Source organism: Fukomys damarensis, unplaced genomic scaffold, assembly GCF_012274545.1.
Source record: "Fukomys damarensis isolate Sample0158 unplaced genomic scaffold, DMR_v1.0_HiC HiC_scaffold_17, whole genome shotgun sequence".
Lineage (NCBI taxonomy): Eukaryota > Metazoa > Chordata > Mammalia > Rodentia > Bathyergidae > Fukomys > Fukomys damarensis.
The window spans coordinates 72,192,889-72,216,218 of NW_022900929.1; the positions used below are offsets into that span (position 1 = coordinate 72,192,889).

The 23,330-nt window shown below is 36.3% G+C and overlaps 1 protein-coding gene across 1 annotated transcript in view; it reads right to left on the minus strand.

Moving 5' to 3' along the window:
• Nucleotides 1–277: 277 nt before the first annotated feature.
• Nucleotides 278–23,330, minus strand: part of Txndc16 (thioredoxin domain containing 16) — an 80,230-nt gene continuing 57,177 nt past the window's right edge. The window contains exons 15-19 of the mRNA XM_019208715.2: nucleotides 17,609–17,693; nucleotides 15,717–15,855; nucleotides 13,887–14,047; nucleotides 11,553–11,743; nucleotides 278–6,412 (exon numbers count right to left, since the gene is read on the minus strand). Of these exons, the coding sequence (XP_019064260.1) occupies nucleotides 6,147–6,412; nucleotides 11,553–11,743; nucleotides 13,887–14,047; nucleotides 15,717–15,855; nucleotides 17,609–17,693 (842 nt within the window). The 3' untranslated portion in view covers nucleotides 278–6,146. The remainder of the gene's footprint in view (nucleotides 6,413–11,552; nucleotides 11,744–13,886; nucleotides 14,048–15,716; nucleotides 15,856–17,608; nucleotides 17,694–23,330) is intronic.

A 23,330-nucleotide genomic window follows, 5' to 3' on the forward strand; every position in this document is an offset into this window, starting at 1 on the left:
CAGGCAGTTGTAGGTGGGCTTTTTCTGAGGAGGATGAATCTGGTGTGTGAAGCTAGGATTAAGGGTGTGTGATTACTAAACCATTACACCTGATTGGTTTGTCACCCCCTAATCCCTGTAGTCTGAACAAAAGGAGCAGAAAGACACTGTTAAAGCCCCGTGTTGCCCTTGCTGCCTTGTGTGCGCCATGTCGTTCCTGCTCTGCCAGGCCTGTTTGCCGTCCCAGCCTCGGAGCCAGCCGATTATGGACTGAAACCTCTACGAACTGAGCTAAATAAACCCTTTCCCCTTTAATTTTTGGTGCTGGATATTTTGTCTTAGCAATGAGAGAAAAGTAACACATGAATGAATATGATCTAAAGATGTTACATGAAATTTAAAATGACTGTACTATTTCTAAGTACTGCAGTAACTACATATTTTCTAATTTTTTGTGTGGCCAAAATTTTTCTTTTATGTGAGAAAAGTTGAAGTCCATTTCTCTGGTAATCAAGCAGAACATACAGGGAGTCACTCTGGATGATTTTGTTCTCTGAAGAGTCATTTGAATTGTTCTTGTAAGTCGAACAAATGTAAGCCAAGACTGTTTGCCAAGAGAGGACAGAGGAGAACAATTTCCTTTACTACCCCATATCCCAAGAAGGGGAGAGCTGGTTTACATAAGGATCGCCGTGCTTTAGGAGACCTTCCAGTGAGCCAGAGTATCACTGTAGAGTCCTCAGGGGAAAGGAAGTAAAAGTGTGCCTGAAACAATCCTTGAGGATACAAAGGTATGAGAATTGCTGCACTACCCAGAGCTGAGCTGAGGCACAACGGCAGTCCTGAGTCAGACACAGCAGATGCAGGACTCCACAACCCAGACTCAGGGATGTATGAGAACCAAAGTTGCTGGCCACTAAAACCAACAGTCTGGAGGCCAGGCCTTCTTTTGGCGTGGAGCTTTTCCGTGGAGGGCTTGTAGATCACCCTCATGTTTGCACTGGGTGTGTCTACACACCAGTGACAAAACACAATAGGCAGAGCCCATTCCTCTTTCTCCTACTTTCCTTCCTGTGACAGGATGTGGACTGTACCTTTTCCATGGTTTTGCAGGGTAGAGGCTGGAAAACCAAATGTAGGACTTGATTCCCAGGACTTTGGGGCAGTAGAAGTGGCTGAGATCCAGCTCTGGTGTATGCTTTATACAAGGAACATCTCTAAGGGGATTTTGCTTTAGCCTTTGTTCTCATAAAATGAAGAAATGTATTTGGTACAATCCTCCTTCCTACCCTACAGGTATTTGAGCTTCTGCCAGTATCTTACAATTAAGTGGCAACAAACCATTTCAGTATGGATAGAAAAACAAAAGCATCTAGGGCACTGCCAGCGTTGTGTAGCTCCTGTCGTCTTCACTTAAGTAAAACAAACCCCTGTGTGCTTCAGTGACTGCTAGATTATCTGTTACATGGAGCTAAGTCATTCTCAGCTGGCAGTCATAACTACCAGACAACCACAACCACAAGGGCTGCCTAGTCCCATGAGGGAGGTGGTCCTCCACAGGACTGCCACACTAACATGTGCCACAGCAGGACAACAGTGCTGTTTCAGCCAAAACACAGGGCATTGTAAGCATTAAGTAAGAATTTAAATGCCTGCTAAGTGTTAAAGTCCAGTTTTGCAGTGAAAGCCCCACTTCAAAAAGCAACTATGGACGATATTAATGATCAAGTGGGACGATTCTTCTACAACCTCCTCACCTCGGTACTCAATAAGGATGAAATATTTAACACAGTTTAATGTTATACACAAAAAGAGAAAAAGTAAATTTAATTTTTCAAATTGTATTCTAATTAGGTATTATGACTAACTCCCCCGCAAAAAGTGAAATATTTAAAAGGTCAAATGGAAACCAAATTGGTAACCATTTGACTCTGTAATTGGGAGTGGAAGGGAAGTGATACTAGTTATTGCATTTATATCTCCACACCATATATTATTTCCAACTTTTATTACCAGAATTTATCACTGTGAAAATGACCTTTGCCCCAAAGAAATCAATCTTTAAGGTGACAATTATGGAATGCATGTCCGTTTAAGCCTCAACGCTGCAGTATTTTCACCAATGAATAAATTAAGTTGTAAAAATTTTAAATGAATTAACACATGGCTAGAAGTTGGAGACTCAAAGATTCTTCTGTCTGAATCCAAATTCCCTTTTCTACCCAGCATGCTACACTTGTTTCCGTGTCCAAATGTTTCAGGATATATTGGTGTTCTTGATTCTGGTTGCCAAACAAAAATTTCTCTGACCATTTTTGTTAGGCAGTATTTGCAGAGAACATCTTAGAATAACCCTGACCCCATCTAAGTATTTTTTAGGAGTGATCTTAGCTTCTTACAACATCCAAGTAGGAATTCATGTTTGTGAAGACCATCTAGGACTGGTGTGCCCTGAAGAGTCCTATCCTTGGTAACTTTGAGGAAATGGTTTACATGAATTACTTTCAGTGCAATAAACCAGACATCCAGAAGGAACTTCATGACACCAAGAATAGGGTAGCTCATTAGGTTGTATCTCAAACAAGGAAATAAGACTAACATAAGCAAAGTGAATTCTTCAAAAGTAGTCTTCATAAATGTACAAGATATCCCCACAAGAAACAGAAAATTCAGGTTGCATTTAATGTCAGAGGAAATGAGTGTTTTGATTAAAAGGCTGATGTGAAATTTTGCCCATTCTGAGTCAAGAGGGCTGTCTGGAGTATTTCACTAGACTGCAGATTCTACATCTGTTTTTCATAGCTCTTTAGGCCTATGTAAGAAGTTGACCCTAGGTTATCCAAACTAGATCTTGAGTAGACTTCCATTATCATAGCTTAATAAGAAAAAAAGGCATACTTTTAAGAGAATGTGAAATTACTGGCTACACCCATAAAGTGTTAGAACATCAATCAACTCTCATTGGGAGAAATATCTGAATCATCAGGTTATTCAATAGCCAATACTAGGCCATTATTTTGATGTTATATATACATATGTAGCATACTTATATATGTATAAAATTGTCAAGCATAAAGTATTATGGATAGGAAAGTCTTCTGTTACCACCTCACTAAATGTGAAGACAGCTCCAATTTAATTCCAAGTTTTGCCATTAATATACAACATGATGCCTAGATTTTCATCACAAACACATGCTATATGCTTGGCTCCTTAACTCCACATCTTATCATTTTGTCAGATTTCTAGATTAATTATATCATGGTCAGAGTATGTTGTATATGATTTTAATCCTTTAACAATTATTGAGACTTGCTCTGTAGCCCCATATATCAACTTTTATAAATTTTCTATGTGAGCTTGAAAAAAATGTGTATTCAACAGTCACTGGGTAGTCAACTTTATTAGTGACATCTTCAATAACTTCCCTCACTTAAAAAGTTAGTGATCTGCCTTTTACTTCAAAAACTTGTGAATTAATAATTCCAGCTGTTGTAACTTACTGTTGAACTGATTATTATGATATGACCATCTTTAATAATGGCTTTTTACTTAATATATATCTTACCTGACATTAAGGCTTATTTGAATAGCTTTCACTTTGAAAATTGCATGGTGTATTTTCTATCCTTTTACTTTAATTTTCTTGTACATTTTTTACATGAATCCCTTGTAAATATTATATAAGTGACTTCTGAAAATCATGCCTGGCAGTCCTAATTGAAACACTTGATTTATCTGCATGTGTTTACTAATACCTCAGATTAAATTTGCTCTGATTTTACACTACTTGTCCTTTATGCTGTTTGTTATTTTCCTGCCTTGCCTTTTGATTTGTTTTTTGTACCTGTAAATTTTCCCCAGTTTGAGTTTTCGATTCTTTTAGCTGATAACCTAAAAATTGCAAAACACATATTACTGAAACCTAAAATGAATCAGTAACTTTATCCTTTTTTTTTTTTCATGGAAGAGCAAGCACATCAACCACTGACTCTTTTTCCTACATTGTCATTGTGTATGTTAATTTCATTGTCTGTTTCTTAAAATCCCTCATGACATTGTTTTATACTATTCATTCAGATTTATCCACATTTACTACTTTGTTCAAGTCTTAGTACATTTTCTGTGGCCACAACTGAGCCTCAGTTAATTTAGTTTATGATTCTGAAATCCAGAGCATGGTTCCAGCATTTGTAGGCATCTGGTGAGGGCCATGGTGGAAAGCATCATCATACGGTAACATGGAGCAAGAAAGCCAGAGAGTAAGAGCTTACTTTTATAACAAAGTCACTCCTGTGATAACCCATTAATCCACTGGTCCTCACAGCCGTGAATGGATTAAGCCATTCATGAGGGCAGCATGTTCATGACTCAATCACCTACTAGTCATTCCACCTCTTCATACCTCACAGCGGCAATTTAGTTTCAGTGTGAGGTATGGTGGACAGTTTCTCATTCCCTTCTGTTTTGTGTTCTTCCCACATGAAGTAAACGTCTGGGAAGTTCTTATTTTGTTGGTGGCAACTCTGTTTTGGCTATACTAAAATATCTTTATCCTATTTTTTTCTTGAAAAAATATTTTCACTAAATATGAAATTCTAAATCAACTTTTTCCCTTTAGCCTCTGAAATCATTGCACTATCTCGCTGTTTCAAACTGTCACTTCTTTAAATATAGTCTTCTTTACTCTTGCGCTTTTTATTTGCCTTTAACTCTTGCAGTTTCATTGCGTGTCAAGTATGGATTCACTTTTACTGAACCTATTTATAAGCTTCCTGAATTTGTGAACTGGTATCTTTCATCGTTCTAGAAGATTCTGTCAATTGTTCTTTTGTTTGGCTTCTGTTCCTGACCTGCTCTCTCTTTACAAAACTGCGGGTGCACTTTTAATCTTTGTTATTCTGTCTCTTAGAGCTTTTCATTCATGATTTTTATGTGTGATGGTTAATATTGGTTGTCAACTTCATTAAATCGAGAGAGGCCTACAGTACACTTGTAGGTATGTCTGAGGGTGTTTCCAGAGCTGTCTGGCATATGGGTTGGAGAACCGAGTGGAGCAGGTCTGCTGTAGATACAGATGGCGCCATCCAATAGGCAGGTTGTCTGGCTACAATGGAAAATCAGTAGGGACAAACTCTTGAACATAGGCATGCTAGACTTCTGAGTGGATATGGCTTGTGCTGGTGCTATCACTCACAGTTCTCAGACTTCAGATTCTTCAGCCTTTCCATCTGAATGTGGACCAGTGACAGGGAATCAGACCTTCAGCCTCAGACAAAAGCTGCATCACTGGCTCCTCTTGTTCTTGGACTGAGCAGCTACTGGTTTCCTCAGTTCTCCAGCCTACCGAGGGCCAGTGCAGACTAGTGAACCTCTCTGCTTGTGTAAGCTGATGTGAGAGACTGAGAGGTTGAGAGATAGACAGATAGACAGACAGAAAGACAGACAGAGGCAGATTTTTCTGTTTGCTCTATTCCTCTAGAGTATGCAAAACTTTTTGTCCCTGGTGTACTCTGAGTAATTTCTATGATCTAACTTTCTGTTATCTCCCTCTTTTAGCTGTGTCTAATTTGAATTTTTAATTTTAAATATTGTATTTTTTATTTCTAGAAGCCCTATTTGGCTCTTTTCCAAGTCAGCTGCTGTCTCTGGGGGCAGAGCAACTCCTTGTTAAGGGGGTGTCCAATGCAGCACCCCTTGTTCCTACATCCCAGATAACAGTTGCATCTGATCATGACACCCACAGTGTCTCTCAACATTGCCAAATGTCTTGCAGAAGCAAGACTACACCCCTGTTGAGAGATGCTGGTTAAAATATCATGACTGTAAGAAAACAAATGTAATCACCAGCTGTGCTACACGGCTACAACTAAGTTAAATTAGTTATACCAGTTTCTGTCAGCACTGAGATTTCCAATAAGACAGTCACACACCACATGCGGGCAATGAGCAACTGAAATATGGCTACTCCATACTGAGAAATGGTACTAAGTGTAAAATATGCCTGTATTTTGAAGAGTTGGTATTAAAAAAAAAGAAAAGAAAAGGAAGTGTCTCAATAATTTTTAAGAAAGCTACTTGGGGTATAATGAGTAGGTGAAATACAGTTTTAAAATAAATTTCATCTCTTAAATTACAGCCCCCCCAAAATTGGCTCACTTTTGAGATCATAACTCTCCATGAGGCTTCCGAGATTTTTCTGTTTCTTTAAACCAATTATTTCTATTCCAATGCTTTATTCTCAGTGTTTCAAATGGTTCTTTTCTGACTGTCAGTGTATCCTTGTGTTGCTCTTTATCACTCTCCTGCACATCCATTTCTTTCATGCGCCCAGGAGCTTTCCCAGTGGGACGATGAGATGTGGCGGCATCCATCATACGTAGAAAGTCATAAGCAGGAAGAGGAGGTTTCCATTCCTGAGCAGATAAAACAGCTGGAAGACACAACCAAGGGTTAATGATTAACATCTATAAAATTATCACATGAATATACCAGTAATGTTTTATTTTAAAATACATATTTGCAGGCATAATTATTTTAATTTTACTTCTCTAAGCAAGGCTAGGTATTTTCAGTAGATATATTTGTCCCAACTCTCCACAAGGAGTGTAATCATTACGTTCTGCAAACATGTACCAATAAAAATCTTAAACTTTTATCATTATACCAATTTTTTTACAAGTTATTTTCTACATAGAGATAAATATTGATGGGGGAAATGGATCTATCATTTTATTGCCAGTTAACTCTATTAACTTCTTAGTTTCTAAAATAACATTACATATAAACAGGTACAAGTTAGAATGAAAAGTCTCCTGTCTCCCTCCCTACTCCAATCTTAAAATATAACTATTTCTTATGAATCATTCCAGAAGATTAAACAATCTGGTATGCAATAAAATCTTCACATAATATTTTATGAGACTTTTTATTACATCAAATTTCACATTATTTGCCTAGTATAATAATGATCTATGTTGCCATGAGTTCACTTATTTAGATTATGGTTCATGTGGGCATGAACTATACATGTCTACTATTATCACAATTGTATATAAATGGCTAATATGCAAATAGAAGTTAATGGATACCACCCATACTTAAGTACAAATTTCTATATTTTCAGAAAAAATAGAGATTATAATGTCAGAGGTCAGGATCATAAATTCTGAGCAAGATCTTTATTCCTGTGTTTAAAAATTCTGGTTCTGTCCAAAATGGAAAGAAAGTAATTAACCTGTTTCTATTTACAGAAAATATGATCTTTTTAAAAAACCCTAAGGACTCCACCAAAAAACTCTTATAAAAATATACTCAGTAAAGTTGCAGGATAATAAATTGACATATCAATACAACTTTACATGCTACCTAAATCAACAGAAAAAAATCTTAACAGCATCAAAAAATAAAATAATTAGGAATAAATTTAGCTAGGGAAGCGAAAAATCTATATACTTGAAACTATAAGATATTTATGAAAGAAACTGAAGAAAAACTATCTCTGCTTATGGGATATAAAAATGTCTATATTATCCAAATCAATCTACAGATTCAAAGCAATAGTTATCAAAATTCCACTAACATTTTGACAGGGAAACAAAAATCCTAAAATTCATTTAACCAAAGTATTCTTTAATAAAAGAATGAAGCTATGTTACTTCAAAATATATTACATAGAACTATAGCAATCAAAACAACAGGTTAGTGGCATAAGGACACACAGTCCAACTGAACAAGAGACCAAAAGCAAATCCAGCAATTTAATCTTGACTCATCTTTAACAAAAGTACCCAAAACACACAAGAGAAAGGAAGATCTCTTCAATGTGGCAGTGGGTTCAATGCATATTCTAATAACATTTAGAAGAATAAAGTTAGACATTTACCACACTCCATCTACAAAAAAATGCCCGCCTGCCTTGCAAGTGTAAGGTCCCAAGTTTGATACCCGGTACCCCCCCCCCAAAAAAAATCAACTCAAAATACATTAAAGACTTAAAACTACTAAAAGAAAACACAAAGAGCTTCTCGAAATTGGTTTTTGTAATTTTTTGGTTTTTTAAAAATATGACCCCAGAAGCACAAGCAACAAAAACAAGGCTAGACAAAATAGGACTGTTTTTATCAAAGGCAAAAAAAAAAATCTCCTGCATAGCAAAAGTAACAGAGTGGACAAACTATAGAATGGGAGAAAATACATGTAAACCACATATACGATGGGTGAATATCCAACATATATAAGCAATTCAACAGCAAGAAAAAAATAACCCAACTAAAAAATGGGCAAAGGATCTGAACACTTTTCCACAATGAACTGTCATACCTTATGAAAAAAGCAAAAAGTAAGTGGTGGTAAGCATTTGGATAAAAGGGAACTCTTGTATATTGTGGAAAAGAACGAGTATTAGTAAAATTAAGGGAAATAGTATGGAAGTTCTTTAGAAAAATTAAAAATGGATCTACTATATAAGCCAACAATTCCACTTCTGGATACATATCCAAAGGAATTAAAAATAGGTATATGAGAGAAACATACGCACTCCAAGTTCAGTGCTCCATTTTTTTTTTTCCTTCTGGTACTGGGGATTGAACTTGGGACCTTACACTTCTGAGGCAGGCATGGCTCCACTGAGCTAAATCCCCAGCCATCATTGCTCCATTATTAATACCCAAGACAGGAAGTCAACTTGTATCCATCAAAGGATGAATGGATACCCGGGATGTGGTACATGTCTACAAAAGAATGCTATTCAGCCTTAAAAAAAGAAGGAAAAGACTGTCATTTGCAGCACTATGAATGAATCCAAAGAATACTATGTTTAGTAAAATAAACCAGGCACAAAAAGAAAAATGCCACATCATCTCATTCATAAAGATGCAAAATCTAAATAACCAGACTCAAAGAAGCAGAGTAGAATGGTGGTTGCAGGGCAAGAAAACAGGGAGATGTTGGTGCAAGAGTATAAAGTTGGTTTAGCCAGGAGAAATAAGTATGGAGATCTGTTGTGTAACATGATGACTACAATAAATAATAATGTATTATATATGTGAACAATTTTAACAGAGATTTTAAATGTTCTTACCACATGGAAATGATGAGCATCTGACAGGTATGTTACTTAGCTCGATTTAATCTTTCCACAATGTGTACATATATCAAAACATCATGTTGTATCACATAAATATATAGTTTCTTATTTGACAATTAAAATTTTTGGTTCTAGAGTAAACCCAAACTTCCTCATTTTCCGGTCATTCTTCTATGGGTAATTTTTCATGATTCTTGTGAGAAATGACAGTTAATAAGTCACTTAGCAATGTGGTAGACACCTTGTAAGCATTCTAGAAATGCTACCTCTTATTAAATTTATTGAACTAATAGAGTGATACTTATTTTCTATGGGTAATACCTACCACATAGGCATTGTGTGTGGATTATATAAAATAATTAATGAAACTCACTTTGTTAGCTGTCTTTATAATTATTCAGGTTAAATATAAAATAATACTTAGGAGAATACTATTTCATTAAACAGAAATGCTTCTCTCAAATATTTATGTGTACAGATTAGACAGAGTACCTATGTATTTGAAATAAAATCACTGCAAACTGACAGTACTGGAGAGCACACACAATTTCAATTACTTGATTACAAAGTTAATTTTAAAAAAGCAAAATTACACATTTGTTAGTTTGTTACATAAATGTTAGAATTAGATCTAAATGTCCCCCAAAAGCCTTCTATACAGAGGTGGTTATTGGAATCATGATGGATCATGAGGGCTCTAACTCCGCAAGTGGGTGAATGTATTGATCAGTACAGTGATAAATCTGTCTTTTCTTGTTGCTGAGACAAAATACCCAACATTCACAAATTAAAGGAAGAAAATATTATTTTAGCTCACAGTGTGTACAGGTTTCAGTCCTTAGTGGGCTGGCTCCAAGGCAGGGTAGCATGGCAGAGGGGTGTTCTAAAAGCGAAACAGTCCATGGCATGGCAAGCAGGAAACAGCAAGCTTCCGGACTTTTATCCCATCCAGGCTACAAGCCTACCGATGATGTCACCCACACCCAGGGTGGGCCTTTCCATTATCCACACCTACAACTATGCTACAGCAATCAGTGGACTAATTTAGTTATCACACCCTTAATTCATGTCGAATTGATCCAGCTACCCCTGAAAAGCCCCACCTAGGAGTGCATTAGGCTTTTGGGGAAACATCTAGACACAAGCCAAAACAGCAGACATCATTTGATGGCATTACTAGGAAGTAAAAGTGGGTCACAGAGGCATGATGTTGACTATATTTTCTCCCTGATTTGTTCCTTCTTGGCTCTATTTGTTTTTCAGCTGTTGTGAGGTGAGCAGCTTCACTCTAGAATGCACTTCCGCCACGACGCTCTGCCTCACCACAGGCCCATGGAGCAGTGAACCATGGACCAGTGACTGCGGACCACGGACCACGAACTTCTGCAGCTACGAATGAAAATAAACCTTCCCATCTTTAAACCCTGTTTTGTTTTTGTTTTTTTTTTTTTGGTACCAGGGATTGAACTCGGGTCCTTGCACTTGCAAAGCAGGCCACCGAACCACTGAGCTAAATCCCCAGCTTTAAACTGTTTATAAGCTGACACAGATAGATGAGGCAATGTGGTTAAGAGTAGGGGCTCTGGTTATACTGTTAAGTGTGAATCCCTACTCTAATCCCTAGTATTTATTAGTTGAATAAACTTTGACACGTTACTTAATCTCATTCTGTCTCAATTTTTTCATCTGAAAAATAAAAAAGGGTATAATGAACAACATCTAGAAATCTTGGGTTGTTGTGAGACTAAATCAGATAAAGCCTGAAATATATTTAGCACCATTCCTAGAAAAGAGCACATGTTCAATAAATATTTTTATCCACCAGTAACTTTCTATGAAGTACCTGGCCTATAATGTAAAGGCCAACCGCACTGATCAACAAAAGCAGTAATAATAAATGTTGAGGGAGAAACTAGGATGGAGCTACTTCAGTTGGAGATACTCATTTTTAGGATACTTAGAATCAATTTTATATAAAATGTTTTCACTTTTACAAAACAATATATTTACTTATAGGAAGAAAATTGGTATGCATATAAGAAAGTGACTCAAGAACTGTCCTGTGACATAGACAATTTAAGATTTCTAACAATAGCATGGAGGACTCATGCTTCAGTAGGTCAATGTTTCCATTATAACAACTTTTTAAACTGAATAAACTACAAAAATCTCTTGTCTGAAGATAGTGACAATCTACAGAAGCAATGTGTATTTGACGAATTAAAATTCAAGAGAAGAAAGAGGCCTTACGGACAAGCTGACTGTTTAGTAGGGGAGCCAACTGTCCCCAACTGAGTCCTTGTCCTGTAGGCCAAACAATGCTGTCACGGACAACGCTCTCAACATATTAAGATTTAGGATACTTATAAATATTACAATTTACTCCTTCTAGCATTTTATTGGCTATAATTAAAATTTTAAATCTAGGCAACAAAAAGCAAAATTGTGTGTTTTAAACAGTTTAAAGAAGTAAGAGAAAACTTACTGATATGATTTTCTAGTCCTGCTTCTAATTTCTTAAGCCACAATGCAAGGTTTTGTTCAGTTATAGGCTTGTCTGAAGGAAATGCAAACACTTGACCATCTGAATGCTGATTCACCAAAACCAGAAGAGGAAGGGGAGGCAGAAGGCCAAAATATGCCTGCAAGATTCCTCTCCCCACAGGAGTATTCTTGCTACGAGAGGAAACAAATTGGACATATTAATTAGTAGATCTTTCTCTAACTAAACAATGAAAATAAGAGTTTATGGAACATTGAACTTTCAGTAAGTTTCATGTCAATACATTTGATATCAAAAGACATTCCCCAAAAACTCTACGACTATATTGTTAGTAAGCAGATTCTTAAAAACTTTTTTAATATGGGCATTCTTTGTCCTAGGAGAAAACAAGGCAGCCCCTAGCTGTTTCTATGAATAGTATACATAGCCCAAAGGGTTCTCAACACAAATCTGAGACAAGCAATTGGTTCCTTCCAAAGCTTAACAAAGTATCTGTTCACATGTCAACTCAAAAACTAACTGGTTATATACCTATCATAAGATTTATAAATACTTCTTTTCCAGGCTGGGGATTTAGCTCAGCGGTTCGGTGGCCTGCCTTGTAAGCATAAGGACCCGAGTTCAATCCCCAGTACCAAAAAAATAAATAAATAAATACTTCTTTTCCACTTTATGAACAAATCCTCAGTAGCACGGGAACTAGCAGAAAGAATCAACAACTGGGATCTCATCTTACTAAAAAGCTTCTGTACTTCAAAAGAAACCATTAGCAGAACTAAGAGACAATCTACAATGTGGGAAAAAATTTTTACCAGCTGTACCTCAGACAAAGGACTATTATCAAGGATATATAAAGAACTCAAAACAATCAGTCCCCCCAAATATAAAGACCCGATCCAAAAATGGGCATCCGAAATGAACAGACATTTCTCATACAAAGAAGTAAAAGCAGCAAGAAAATATATGAAAAAATGTTCCACATCACTGGTCATTCGAGAGATGCAGATGAAAACAACACTGAGATTCCACCTCACCCCACAAAGAATGGCTGCTATCAAGAAATCACACAATAACAAATGTTGGCGGGGTTGTGGGGAGAAAGGAACCCTCCTCCATTGTTGGTGGGAGTGCAGACTAGTGCAACCACTATGGAAATCAATATGGAGATACCTCAAAGAGCTTGGACTGGAGGTGCCATTTGACCCAGCCATCCCTCTGTTGGGTATCTTTCCAAGAGAACTAAAAGAATCATATCACAGAGAAGTATGCGCACCCATGTTTATAGCGGCACAGTTTGTAATAGCTAAATCTTGGAAACAACCTATTTGCCCATCCGTTGGAAACTGGATAAAGAAGTTGTGGTTTTTCTATAAAATGGAATATTACTCAGCCATAAAGAGCGAGAGAATAGATTCATTCATAGGAAAATGGATACATATTGAAGATATACTCCTAAGTGAAATAAATAAGTCCCACATGTGTAAATACCAAATAGTTTCCCTGGTGTGAATATTCTGCAACAATGCATAAGATTCTAATAAGATTACTGACATTTAGAAATGGGAGGAAAGGAGCTAAAGGTGTAGGGAAGGTGTGATACGTAGGGGAAGAACAAAAAGGGAAAAGAAAAAAATGTGAGAGAATGAAAAGATGAAAATAAAGTGTTTGTAGATGGGGAGGGGAGGAGGGGGTGAAGGGAGGGCAGAGGTAAGGGAAAAAAATGAGAATCAAGACTTGCCATGTAAAGGTACATGATCCCAACAATGAATGTAACTGTACTGTATCCCTAAATGTACCAATAAACTCAAAAAAAAAAAAATACTTCTTTTCCAAATGAAGGTGTACCTTTTCTCAGGAAAAAGAAGAGATTCTTGTCAAATTAAAGAAATGAAAAATAATTATGTTCCTACAAAGAAACCAATTAAAGATACCTAGTTTTCCTAATGTAGCACATTTTACATTACACAAAATACCACTATTAGATAACTTACAAATGATGATTACCTTAGAAAACTATGCCTCAAGCAATAAGGTGTACTGTTAATAAAACTTCAAGCAAACTACATACTACCCTATTTTTGTAATTTTCAAAAATCAGAAAAATTACTGCTTTTAAATTTTTCTGTAGAATAAGATGCAATCCAAAAAAAGGTCATCTTGGACTTTTTCTGTAGGAATTTAGTTACTAAAATATGATAACATATTTAGTTTCTTATTAACTCCTAACATAGAATTACAGTTTCATTTCCTAACAAAAATATAATAATTACATGTTGCCGGCCTCTTACATATGAGAAATAAGTAAAACAGACTTACAGATTTAGCCAGCAAGGAGTAAATGAATCCAAGAGTTTCTGTGCCAGTAGTGTTAATATTGCTTTTCTATGCTGAGGATTTATGCTGCCATCACTGAACAAAATAAGTAACGGCTTCTGAGGTCTGAAATAAGTGGGAAGATTTTCCACCGTGATTTCTGGCTGTTTTAAGAGAAGAACCAAACCAAACCAAACCAAACCAAACCAAACAAACAAACAAACAAAAAAGACAACAAAAAATTAAAAACATGGAAATTATAATGTACAAAGCAGCAAACAACATTCAAATCATGCCTACAATTTGAGTCTGTAAAATGTAATTCAAACATTTCCATTTAAGTAGAGATTTACCGTGCTAATAACTATAAATCTCAAGAATTTCTTACTCAATCCCACCTCATCTTAATGAGTTTTTGAAGTAATACTCTGAGAAAAAATTAATGTTCCTAATTTCTTATCCTAAAATCTAGACCAGATTAGCAAACATACACATGACAAACAAAAACTCTTGTTAATGTACCAGGGATTTGGCTCAGTGGTTCTGCGGCCTGCCTTGCAAGCACAAGGGCCCGAGTTCGATCCCCAGCACCAAAAAAAACAAAAACAAAAACAAAAACTTATTATATGTTTATTCTAATAAAATCTGAGTAAAAATATAAGCAGATTTTTTAAATGTAATTTTTCTTTTAATACTTCTATGATTACTTACAAATTAATTAAATTTTACTTTTTCCAACATTGTGGATAAGTTGGAATAATTAAAAATAAAAACATATTAAAGCAAATCCAAAAGCCAATCTCATTTCTTCTGAGAATAACTGAAAGAAATTTAACAAGGAATTAGAAATCTAATCTTTTTATCATTTTATTATTAATAAAAATATAGTAACCATTAAAAAATATATCTGTAGGAGACAATCTGTCTAGGCTATTAGTTCTAAGAATCAGAAAGAGCAAAAGAAAGTAATATATTTAGGATTTAAAACAGCAATGACATAATAGCACAGCCGACTATTTTCCAATTTAGTTCTATACCTATTATTTCATCCTGTGGCTATACCTGTGAGATAACAAATCATCCCCTAGCAGATTTTTTTTAAAAAGCCCTAGCTATCAAATGAAGAAATGCACAGACAGGGTGACTTGCTAAAAAATAAGGTAAGGGAAATCATGGGTCATTCTGGGAAGTGACATTTGAGCTGGGCCTTGTATAAAGAATATGATCTTTCCAGATGGAGGTATGAACCTGACCAGGGCTCTCAGATATGGAGAATATCGTGACCACAGGTAGAGAGCTGTTCAGACACACAGTATACCTGGGATCAATACAATATACTTAGAAACACAAGAGGCAAATACGGCTGGGAGACCAGATGGGTAAGACTCTGACAGCCTCACTAGCTTGTGGGAATATGGACAAGACTTTTGTGTCACACTGGTGACATGGGTAGCACTGTTTTCAGAAAGATAACTAGCTGAAACATGAATTCGTAAAAGATCAGTGGTGGACACTGCTCATTCCTGTATCTGTCAGAAAAGTAAGGACCTTGAGCTTGTGAGGCAAGTGTCAGAACCACTGAGCTAAATCCCCAGGCCCATAGTAAACAATTTAGAAAACTACATCCTGAAAATATTAATACAACACGCAAATCTGGGGCATGGGCTAGAAAAGCTGGCCATATCATCAATGAACAGCCAACCAGAGCAACCCCAAAAATCTTCACCCACGAATTGTGACGGATTCCCTGTGCCACTAAAGGCTGAAAACCTGTGTACTAGTTGATTAAAGTTTTGTTTCAAATTAACAACCTTTTTTATGAACCGTACTCACAAATGTCTCCTGTAACACATCTGTCACTATCTGCACTATGCCTCGCACGGAGATGCCAGCTAGTGGAATGTTCTCTATCTTGCCCTCTTTGTGTCTGGCAAGCAGCAGGGCTGGAAGAGGTGCAGCGTATTTATTTGCCCTATGGAGAAATGTAGGGTTAAAATTCACAACCAAAACAGAGCAAGTCATCAGAAACATGAAAAATTAGGCCAAAAAATCATAGCATCTGAAAAGCCCTACTGCTAGCAGAAAAAAATTAACTCGCTTTCCAGGCAAATTTAACTTCTATGTAAAGCTGAGAAAGTTGAGGAGCCTTGACAACCTCAAATAGAGGAAAGCAATAGAAAACAGTCTAGACAGATTTTATTCTCTCCTGCAACTCACTCATCAAGAATGTGTCTAAAGAGGATTTGGAACACAATGAACAACTCTAAGATCAACCTTTTTGGAGTTAAGAAGATGGACACCTAGGAGAAACTCTAACTGCCAGGTAATATACTAGCCGTCTTAGTTATGCTTCCTCTAACCCTCAGAACATCCCTATAAAGCAGCCTCCACTGTTCCATTTTATAGATGAAGAAACAGTTCTGAATTCAGATGAGGTGGTCCAGACTCAAAGATAAGAGTCCACTTCTACCCTCCCACTACTGTTGTTAATTAAATCTCAAACAAAATGCCTTGAATTAAATAGGAAAAAAGTGCTTTGTATGAAATTGCCAACGAAGTGGTGACGTGTTAAAAACTTTGCTTCCACCAGAACAGAGCATTGGCATTAAAATGTTATAAGGGTCAGCAGTGAGCCCAATCTTTATATCACCTAGAGGAGTCTCTTAGTTGGGCAGTTGGTTATAAACAAAATGCTCTGAAATCTACCAGTCTGGCTCTTTGGACCATAGTAAAATACACAATGAACAGAGAAAATAATAGGTGATTATACATTCTCAAATGGCTAGATCTCATATTTACAAGTTTAGTATGCACTTTTCAAAAATGACTGATTTCACCAAATGAACAAAAGCCTCATCATCAAGAGCAGTGTTCAAGGTGAGAGATTTCAAGTCAGAAATGACAATTAGGAATATAATAGTCAGAAGGTAAGAAAAACTCCTGATTAACAAGTCCACTTGCATGTGAAAATGAGCCTCTCACACAGAATGTTTTATATATCAACCAGTCTCCAAACTTGCAGCCCAGTCCTTCACTCTGCAGCAATTAAAGTATTCTGGTACTCGCAGGCACCCCGTCTTCCACATAGCAGCTTAAGTTGCTTAAAAAGGGCTGAGTTTTGTAAAAATATGCTTTGGTAACAGATATAAACTGCGATGCTTAAGAAATAAAACGTGCTTGCCTGAGATTTAGCTCAAGCAGTTCCGCCACAAGCCTTGCAAGTGCGAGGACCCAAATTTGATCCCCAGTACCAAAAAAAAAAAAAGAAAATTTTCAAAAACTATCACAGCACTAACTACATATAATAGAACCAAAGAGGAACATTTTTATAAGAGAATGAAGAACTATGAATCCAAGATTATCCCTACAGGTACTTTGGCCCAAAATGAAAGGATATTTTAAAGAAACTGAAATTAAGCCAGGCATGGTAGCACACACCTATACTCCCAGCACTCAGGAGGCTGAGGCAGGAGGACCACTGTGAGTTCGAGCCCAGCCTGGGCTACACAGTGAGTTCCAGGTCAGTCTCAACTACATAGTGAGACCCTGTCTCAAAAAACAAAACAAAACAAAACAAACAAAATTAAAATTAGCACTTTTCAGATCTTCCTAAAAGGAAATTAAACATTTATGTTGTAGTTCTTTCTAAATAAGCTATAAAGACAATCCACACATTATAGTGCTTAGCTTCTTCCTCCTTCAAATTAGAAGAGCAATAAACTTACAGTATCCAAACATCTTCTTCGGAATAAATTCCAGTGAGGACACACCCTTTTAAGTAGTTTCCTGCTTTAGTGAAATCTTCTTTTGCTATAAATACACAAAAATGACAAACTCTGAAGCCATTAATTATCAACTGATGAAAAGATTTATGGATGGCAGAACTTTGTTATTATTTAATTACAAAGATAAACATTTAGGTATAGACACAATATATTACGGTCTGAACAATTCCAAAATATAAGTTTTATGACACCAGATTATGAAAGAAATGTAAACTGATATAATAAGGCTTCCTAGATAAATGTGATTTATAAAAGTGATTTATAAAGTTTACAGCACTCTAGACATATAGTGACTAAATATTTGTTGTTTTTTAATTTACTCCTTAGGAAGGGTAAATAGAGACAGCTGTAAAATGCTATACATTAATGTTACAAAATGTAAAATTACCTATATGCAAAAAAGGAAAAAAAAAGACCAAATATTCTAATCTTTTAAACAGTGTTCGTGTTAGGTTCTTCAATTATGCAGAACTTGTGTCTTATTTTTTGTAATGTATTTTTGTTACTTCTGAACTGTGACTAACACATGGATCCATCCTCTTCCTTTGTTATGATACACATATTCAAAATTAAAGCTATTATTTCTGTAGCTTGCTGAATACAGTATATTTTCATGAATGGCAGCTCACCGTAGGTCATGTTAATGACTATCTTATAATCGAGAAGCAAATTCAAATTAAATCACTGTAGATCAATGAGAAAAGAGCAGAGGTGGATTTACAAGTAAATAAAGTAGTCTTGCACATGAAGGCCAGCTGGGAGCTCAGCTCCAAGCATGAGATGAACAGCAGCTCAAGCGGAAAAACATCGATGAAAGAAGTCAGCCTTAGAGCAGCACAGCGAGGCTGCAGCCCAGCCAGCCAGCAGCACTGTACGTGGTGCGGCATCATCACCGTCTTCATCAGGTGACCACAAGGTCTCACCTTTGAAAGGGAGTTCACTTTCCACAGGTTTAAGCAGCACGGTCTAAAGGAAAGCAAGCTTCGCAGAGTGACTGAGTCAGCCCACAGGCAGCATCTGAGCTCATGTATAATTGTAGATTTAATGAGAAACTGATAACCCCTTAAAAATATTTTTAGCCTGTGATTACCAAAGTAGAAAAGCAATAAATAAAACAAGCAACTAAGAAAGAACAGAATGCCTACACTTTCACTCCTAAGAAAAAACAGAGCTAAATTCTAAATCAATGACATAATGGAATGTGTCTTAGCTTCTCTTCTTTTTTGATAAGCAGCAGTGGAAAAAAATACAAATATTCTTGTACAAATTCCTCATATGGAAGCCTCTCTGCTCATGAATACGCTTCTTCATGAATCCCCTCGAGTATTTCCTCAGTGACTCGTGGGGTGGGAAAGTGCAATGCCTCAGGCTTCACGTGTACACTCGTTTCCACCACATCAGTGTGCATTTTCCTCCAAACATTCAAAACTAGGCAAGTTCTTCACCTGCATGGTAAAAACTGTGTATTGGGAGAATATATTACAACCTCAAATAAAAGAACTCAATTATCTAAATAAAGACATGATTTTTTGCTTCTATAAATATATTTGGGATGGATATAAATGATGACACAGTGCCAGCTACTCAGGAGCCTGAGGCAGGAGGGGTTACTTCAGCCAGCTAGCTTAGAACTAGCCTGGGTGACATGATGAGACTGTTCCTGCCTCTCCCCTGCCCTATTTCCAAGCAAAAACAAAAAAGGGACTAGATAGAGCACCTGCCTAGCATGTACAGGCCCTGTGTTCAATCCCCAGCAAAAAAATTTAAAAATTAACCATAAATATGGAATCACATACATATGTTCATTTAGCAATACTGCATTTCCACCATCACGTATAATAATGCATTTATACTCACATGTGTGTATATGTGACAATTCTTTGTCAGCAGAGAATTGAGGAACAAAACATACCAGTAACTAAAAGTACTCTTAAGCCCTAGATTTTGATTTCCAAATTCAATTTCCTACTAAAAGCAACCTGGACTTCTTGGAGAAATGGCTGATTCCTGGAAAATGGCTGAAAAGATCTTATACCAAGAGAACAAATTTAAAGAATAGTGGAAATATGTCAAAAAGACACACAAATCAGACTGAATAGACTCCCAGGGACCCAGTCAGGAGCAACTTGAGTTAAATAATGGTAACAAGTGACTGTAACCCAATGAAGAAAATAAGCAGCCATGCCACCCATGTGGCGCATGCCTGTAATCCCAGCACTCTGGGAGGCTGAGGCAGGAGGATCACAAGTCTGAGCCCAGCCTGAATAATTTAATTACTTGGGAATAAGTTGTTTAAAAATAAAAAAAATGAACTTTGAAAGAGGTAGGGAGGGCCAGGGATTTAGCTCAGTGGTTTCGGCACCTGCTTCGCAAGTGCAAAGACCCGAGTTCAATCCCCGGTACCAAAAAAACAGCTAGGGATGTCACTCAATATGAAGGCCCCCCAAAAAAATAATATCTAAAGAATTAAAAATTCAATAATCTATAACTGATAAACAGGAGAAAAATTGTTTTATAGTTAAGACACCAACTGATAAATGAAGAAGGAACAGTGAAATTAGAAAATAAATCTAGTTGGTAGCTGTTACGGTTTATATCCAGATGTCTTCCACCAGGCATCAGAGGCAGGGACTGCCCAAAGATGAATGGGTTATGGGGGTGCTACAGCTGGCCTGGTCAGAAGGTGGTGACATGGGTTATTGGGGTGACATGGTGGGGCTCATCTCCCTCCCTGGCTCTTCCCTTACAGCTCTGCTTTCTGGCTGCCACGAGGTGAGCAGCCTTCCTCCACCCGACCTTTCCAGCACGCTGCCAACCATGCAAGGACTGAAACTTCTAAAATATTAGCACAGATAAGTCTCTCCTCCAAGTTGTGGGAGTCAGATATTTTGTCTCAGGGATCAGGAAAGTGACAAAGACTGCATCCATAACAGTAATAGCTTTTTTCAGGCAATGGATTCTAAAACTGGCTTGTAGAATAGAAGTATGAGAACAAACAGCACTTTTACAGTTTTAAATTCTGTCCCACAGGATACTTATTAATTACAATGGAAAAAAATAGTAACTTTCTAGCAGATACAAGTAGAAGAGATATCTCTGCCCTCTTGGACCTCACACTATAAATCTTCACACAATTAGAATGAATCTAAATGAGTAATAAATCAATATCTGATACAAAACTAGTGCTCAATAAATGTTAGTAGTTAGCTTGTATTAGTAAAACAGCTTTATAAAAAGTGCTACTGAACTCGTCCTAGCCTTTCATCATTATACAGTCTCTCATTTAACAGATGTTGCAAGTCCAACTACCATCAGGCAAATGTCTGCCAAAAAAATAAAAACAAACCTCAAAGAAGTAAAAAGGAATAAGCACCTTCCTGAAAAAGCTTAGAAGAATCAATCCAATGAAATTATTAAAAAAGAATCATATCCAGAGCATGTCACTTTGACATGCCAGAACTACTACATAATTCAATCTTATGCTTTTGAGTAGAAATATGATGAAGATTCCTGTTTCTTATACCGATCTCCTATATAAAAAAATAGTATGAAAACTTCCTTCCATTATTTACAAATTAGGAAAACACTTTCTTTGTAGAGTTCTAACTTGTATGTTACATTTATTATAAAATGATGATAAGACAGAAAAAATTTCATCTTTCTGTTTCTACTTCGTACCAGATTACTTCTGGCTAAATTTTGACCAACTACTGTATTTTCTGGACTTCCTACATAACCATCTCCTACAGTTTTATTGCACTAATTCTTATCCTTGTTTCAATGGTTTTATTGTATTTGTGCTTTTTATTGTCTCAAGACTTAAATTCTTCTTGGAAGGGGGGCCTAGTGTAAATAATAAATGAGAGCTTCAGAGCCCCCAGTACATAAAGTACGTAGATGGCAGAGTCAACAGTAGGTGCAAGAACATTAAAAAGAGAAGAATTAAGACACATACTCACTGACTTCATCATTTTTTATAAAAAGAATGCACATTACAAAGCTATGCCCTCTAAGATTCTGCTAAGATGGTAAGCCACTTCTTTTTAATAAGTTCCTTTGGCTTTTAACATTTTTTTAAAGCAACATAAATACTAAACATAAATTGGTAGAAAGCAAAATTTAATAATCAGGTAACAGTATGTACAATGCACAAATATAATTCAAGATGAGGTGGGGGAAAGATGGGGGGGTCCCTTCTTCCCCTAAAGTATTCTTAAGCTATTTCATTCAGAATTTTAAATTTATCTCAAAGGAAAGAAAAATGAGAAGGGGGAAGTTTGCTAAATAAATGGTCAGAGTTAGCACAGTGTTGGGTTTTGTCACCCAGCCAAGAGACCACCATGTTCAAAGGCAACAAGTAATAGTCTCAAAATTAGTAATGGTCAGAAAAAAACACCTTTCATGTACTTTTGCTTGAAAATTAACTGAAAGACACATTTCTATGAAGCAAGAGATAGAGAAAGAGCGTAAGGACAGAGAAGTTGTGATGCTTAAAAAAAATAGTAGTTTATGATGCTACGGAAAACTATTAAAGAAAAATAATTGCCATGAGCACTGTGTCAAAATTGAATGCATTGGTGCCTCCTTGCAAGCAGGGACCTGAGTTTGATCCCCAGTACAAAAGAAAACTGAATGCAAATACATTAACCTGAAATTCACTAAAAATAATATAAATTCAGAGAAGGACAGAGGTACAGGCATGACCAGAAGACAGAGTCACAGACGGACTACAGTACAGGAGTATACAGCACTGGGGAGATAGGTAAGTGCTGATTCTACAGATGTTTACTGAAAAATTCTTTTAACTTTGCTGCATGTTTAAAATGTTGGAAATACAAGATTTTTGAAAGGGAAATGTACTATGGAGAAAACAAAAAAGAGCAACCATAAAAGTTCATATAGAGAAAAAAAAAACCCACAAAAGAAATTTAAAATATCTTTGTCTTTCAAGAAAAGAGAGACAAAAAATCATTGAAATGGTCTTTGATTTTATAGGATCAGGTACATTTTTAACGAACACTCCCAGCCCTATAGAAAATACAAGAAGCATACTCTATACAGAAAATAATTATAATAAATAAAAACCTAAACATACACTAGTAAAACAAAATAAGCAGCAGGCATCCAGTGAGTTAAGATCATAAATATAATTGGCTAATATTCATCTGGAAAAAAAGAAAGGTTAAAAAAAGGGTAAAAAACTAGTAGTTTTAAAACATGGCAATAGTGAAGTCATAGACAAGTATAGAAAAAATTATTATTAACTATTTAGAAAACATTAAGTTGGTCTCTAACCTCATACATCATGTGCTAAAATATCTAAATGTTTAAAATCTTTTTAAAAATAAAAACTATTGCCGGGGATTTAGCTCAGCGGTTCGGTGGCCTGCCTTGCAAGCACAAGGACCAGAGTTCAATTCCCGGTACCAAAAAAACTATATATCAAAGGACACAGTAAAAAGGCAAACTACAGAATGGAAGAAAATGTTTGCAAAGCAAACATCTGATGAATATCCAGAATATATAAGAAACTTCCGTAACTCAACAACAAAAAATACAAATAATCCAATTTTTCCAAAAAAAAAAAAAAAATGAGAGGGTTGGGGATTTAGCTCAGCAGTTCAGTGGCCTGCCTTGCAAGCACAAGGACGAGTTCAATCCC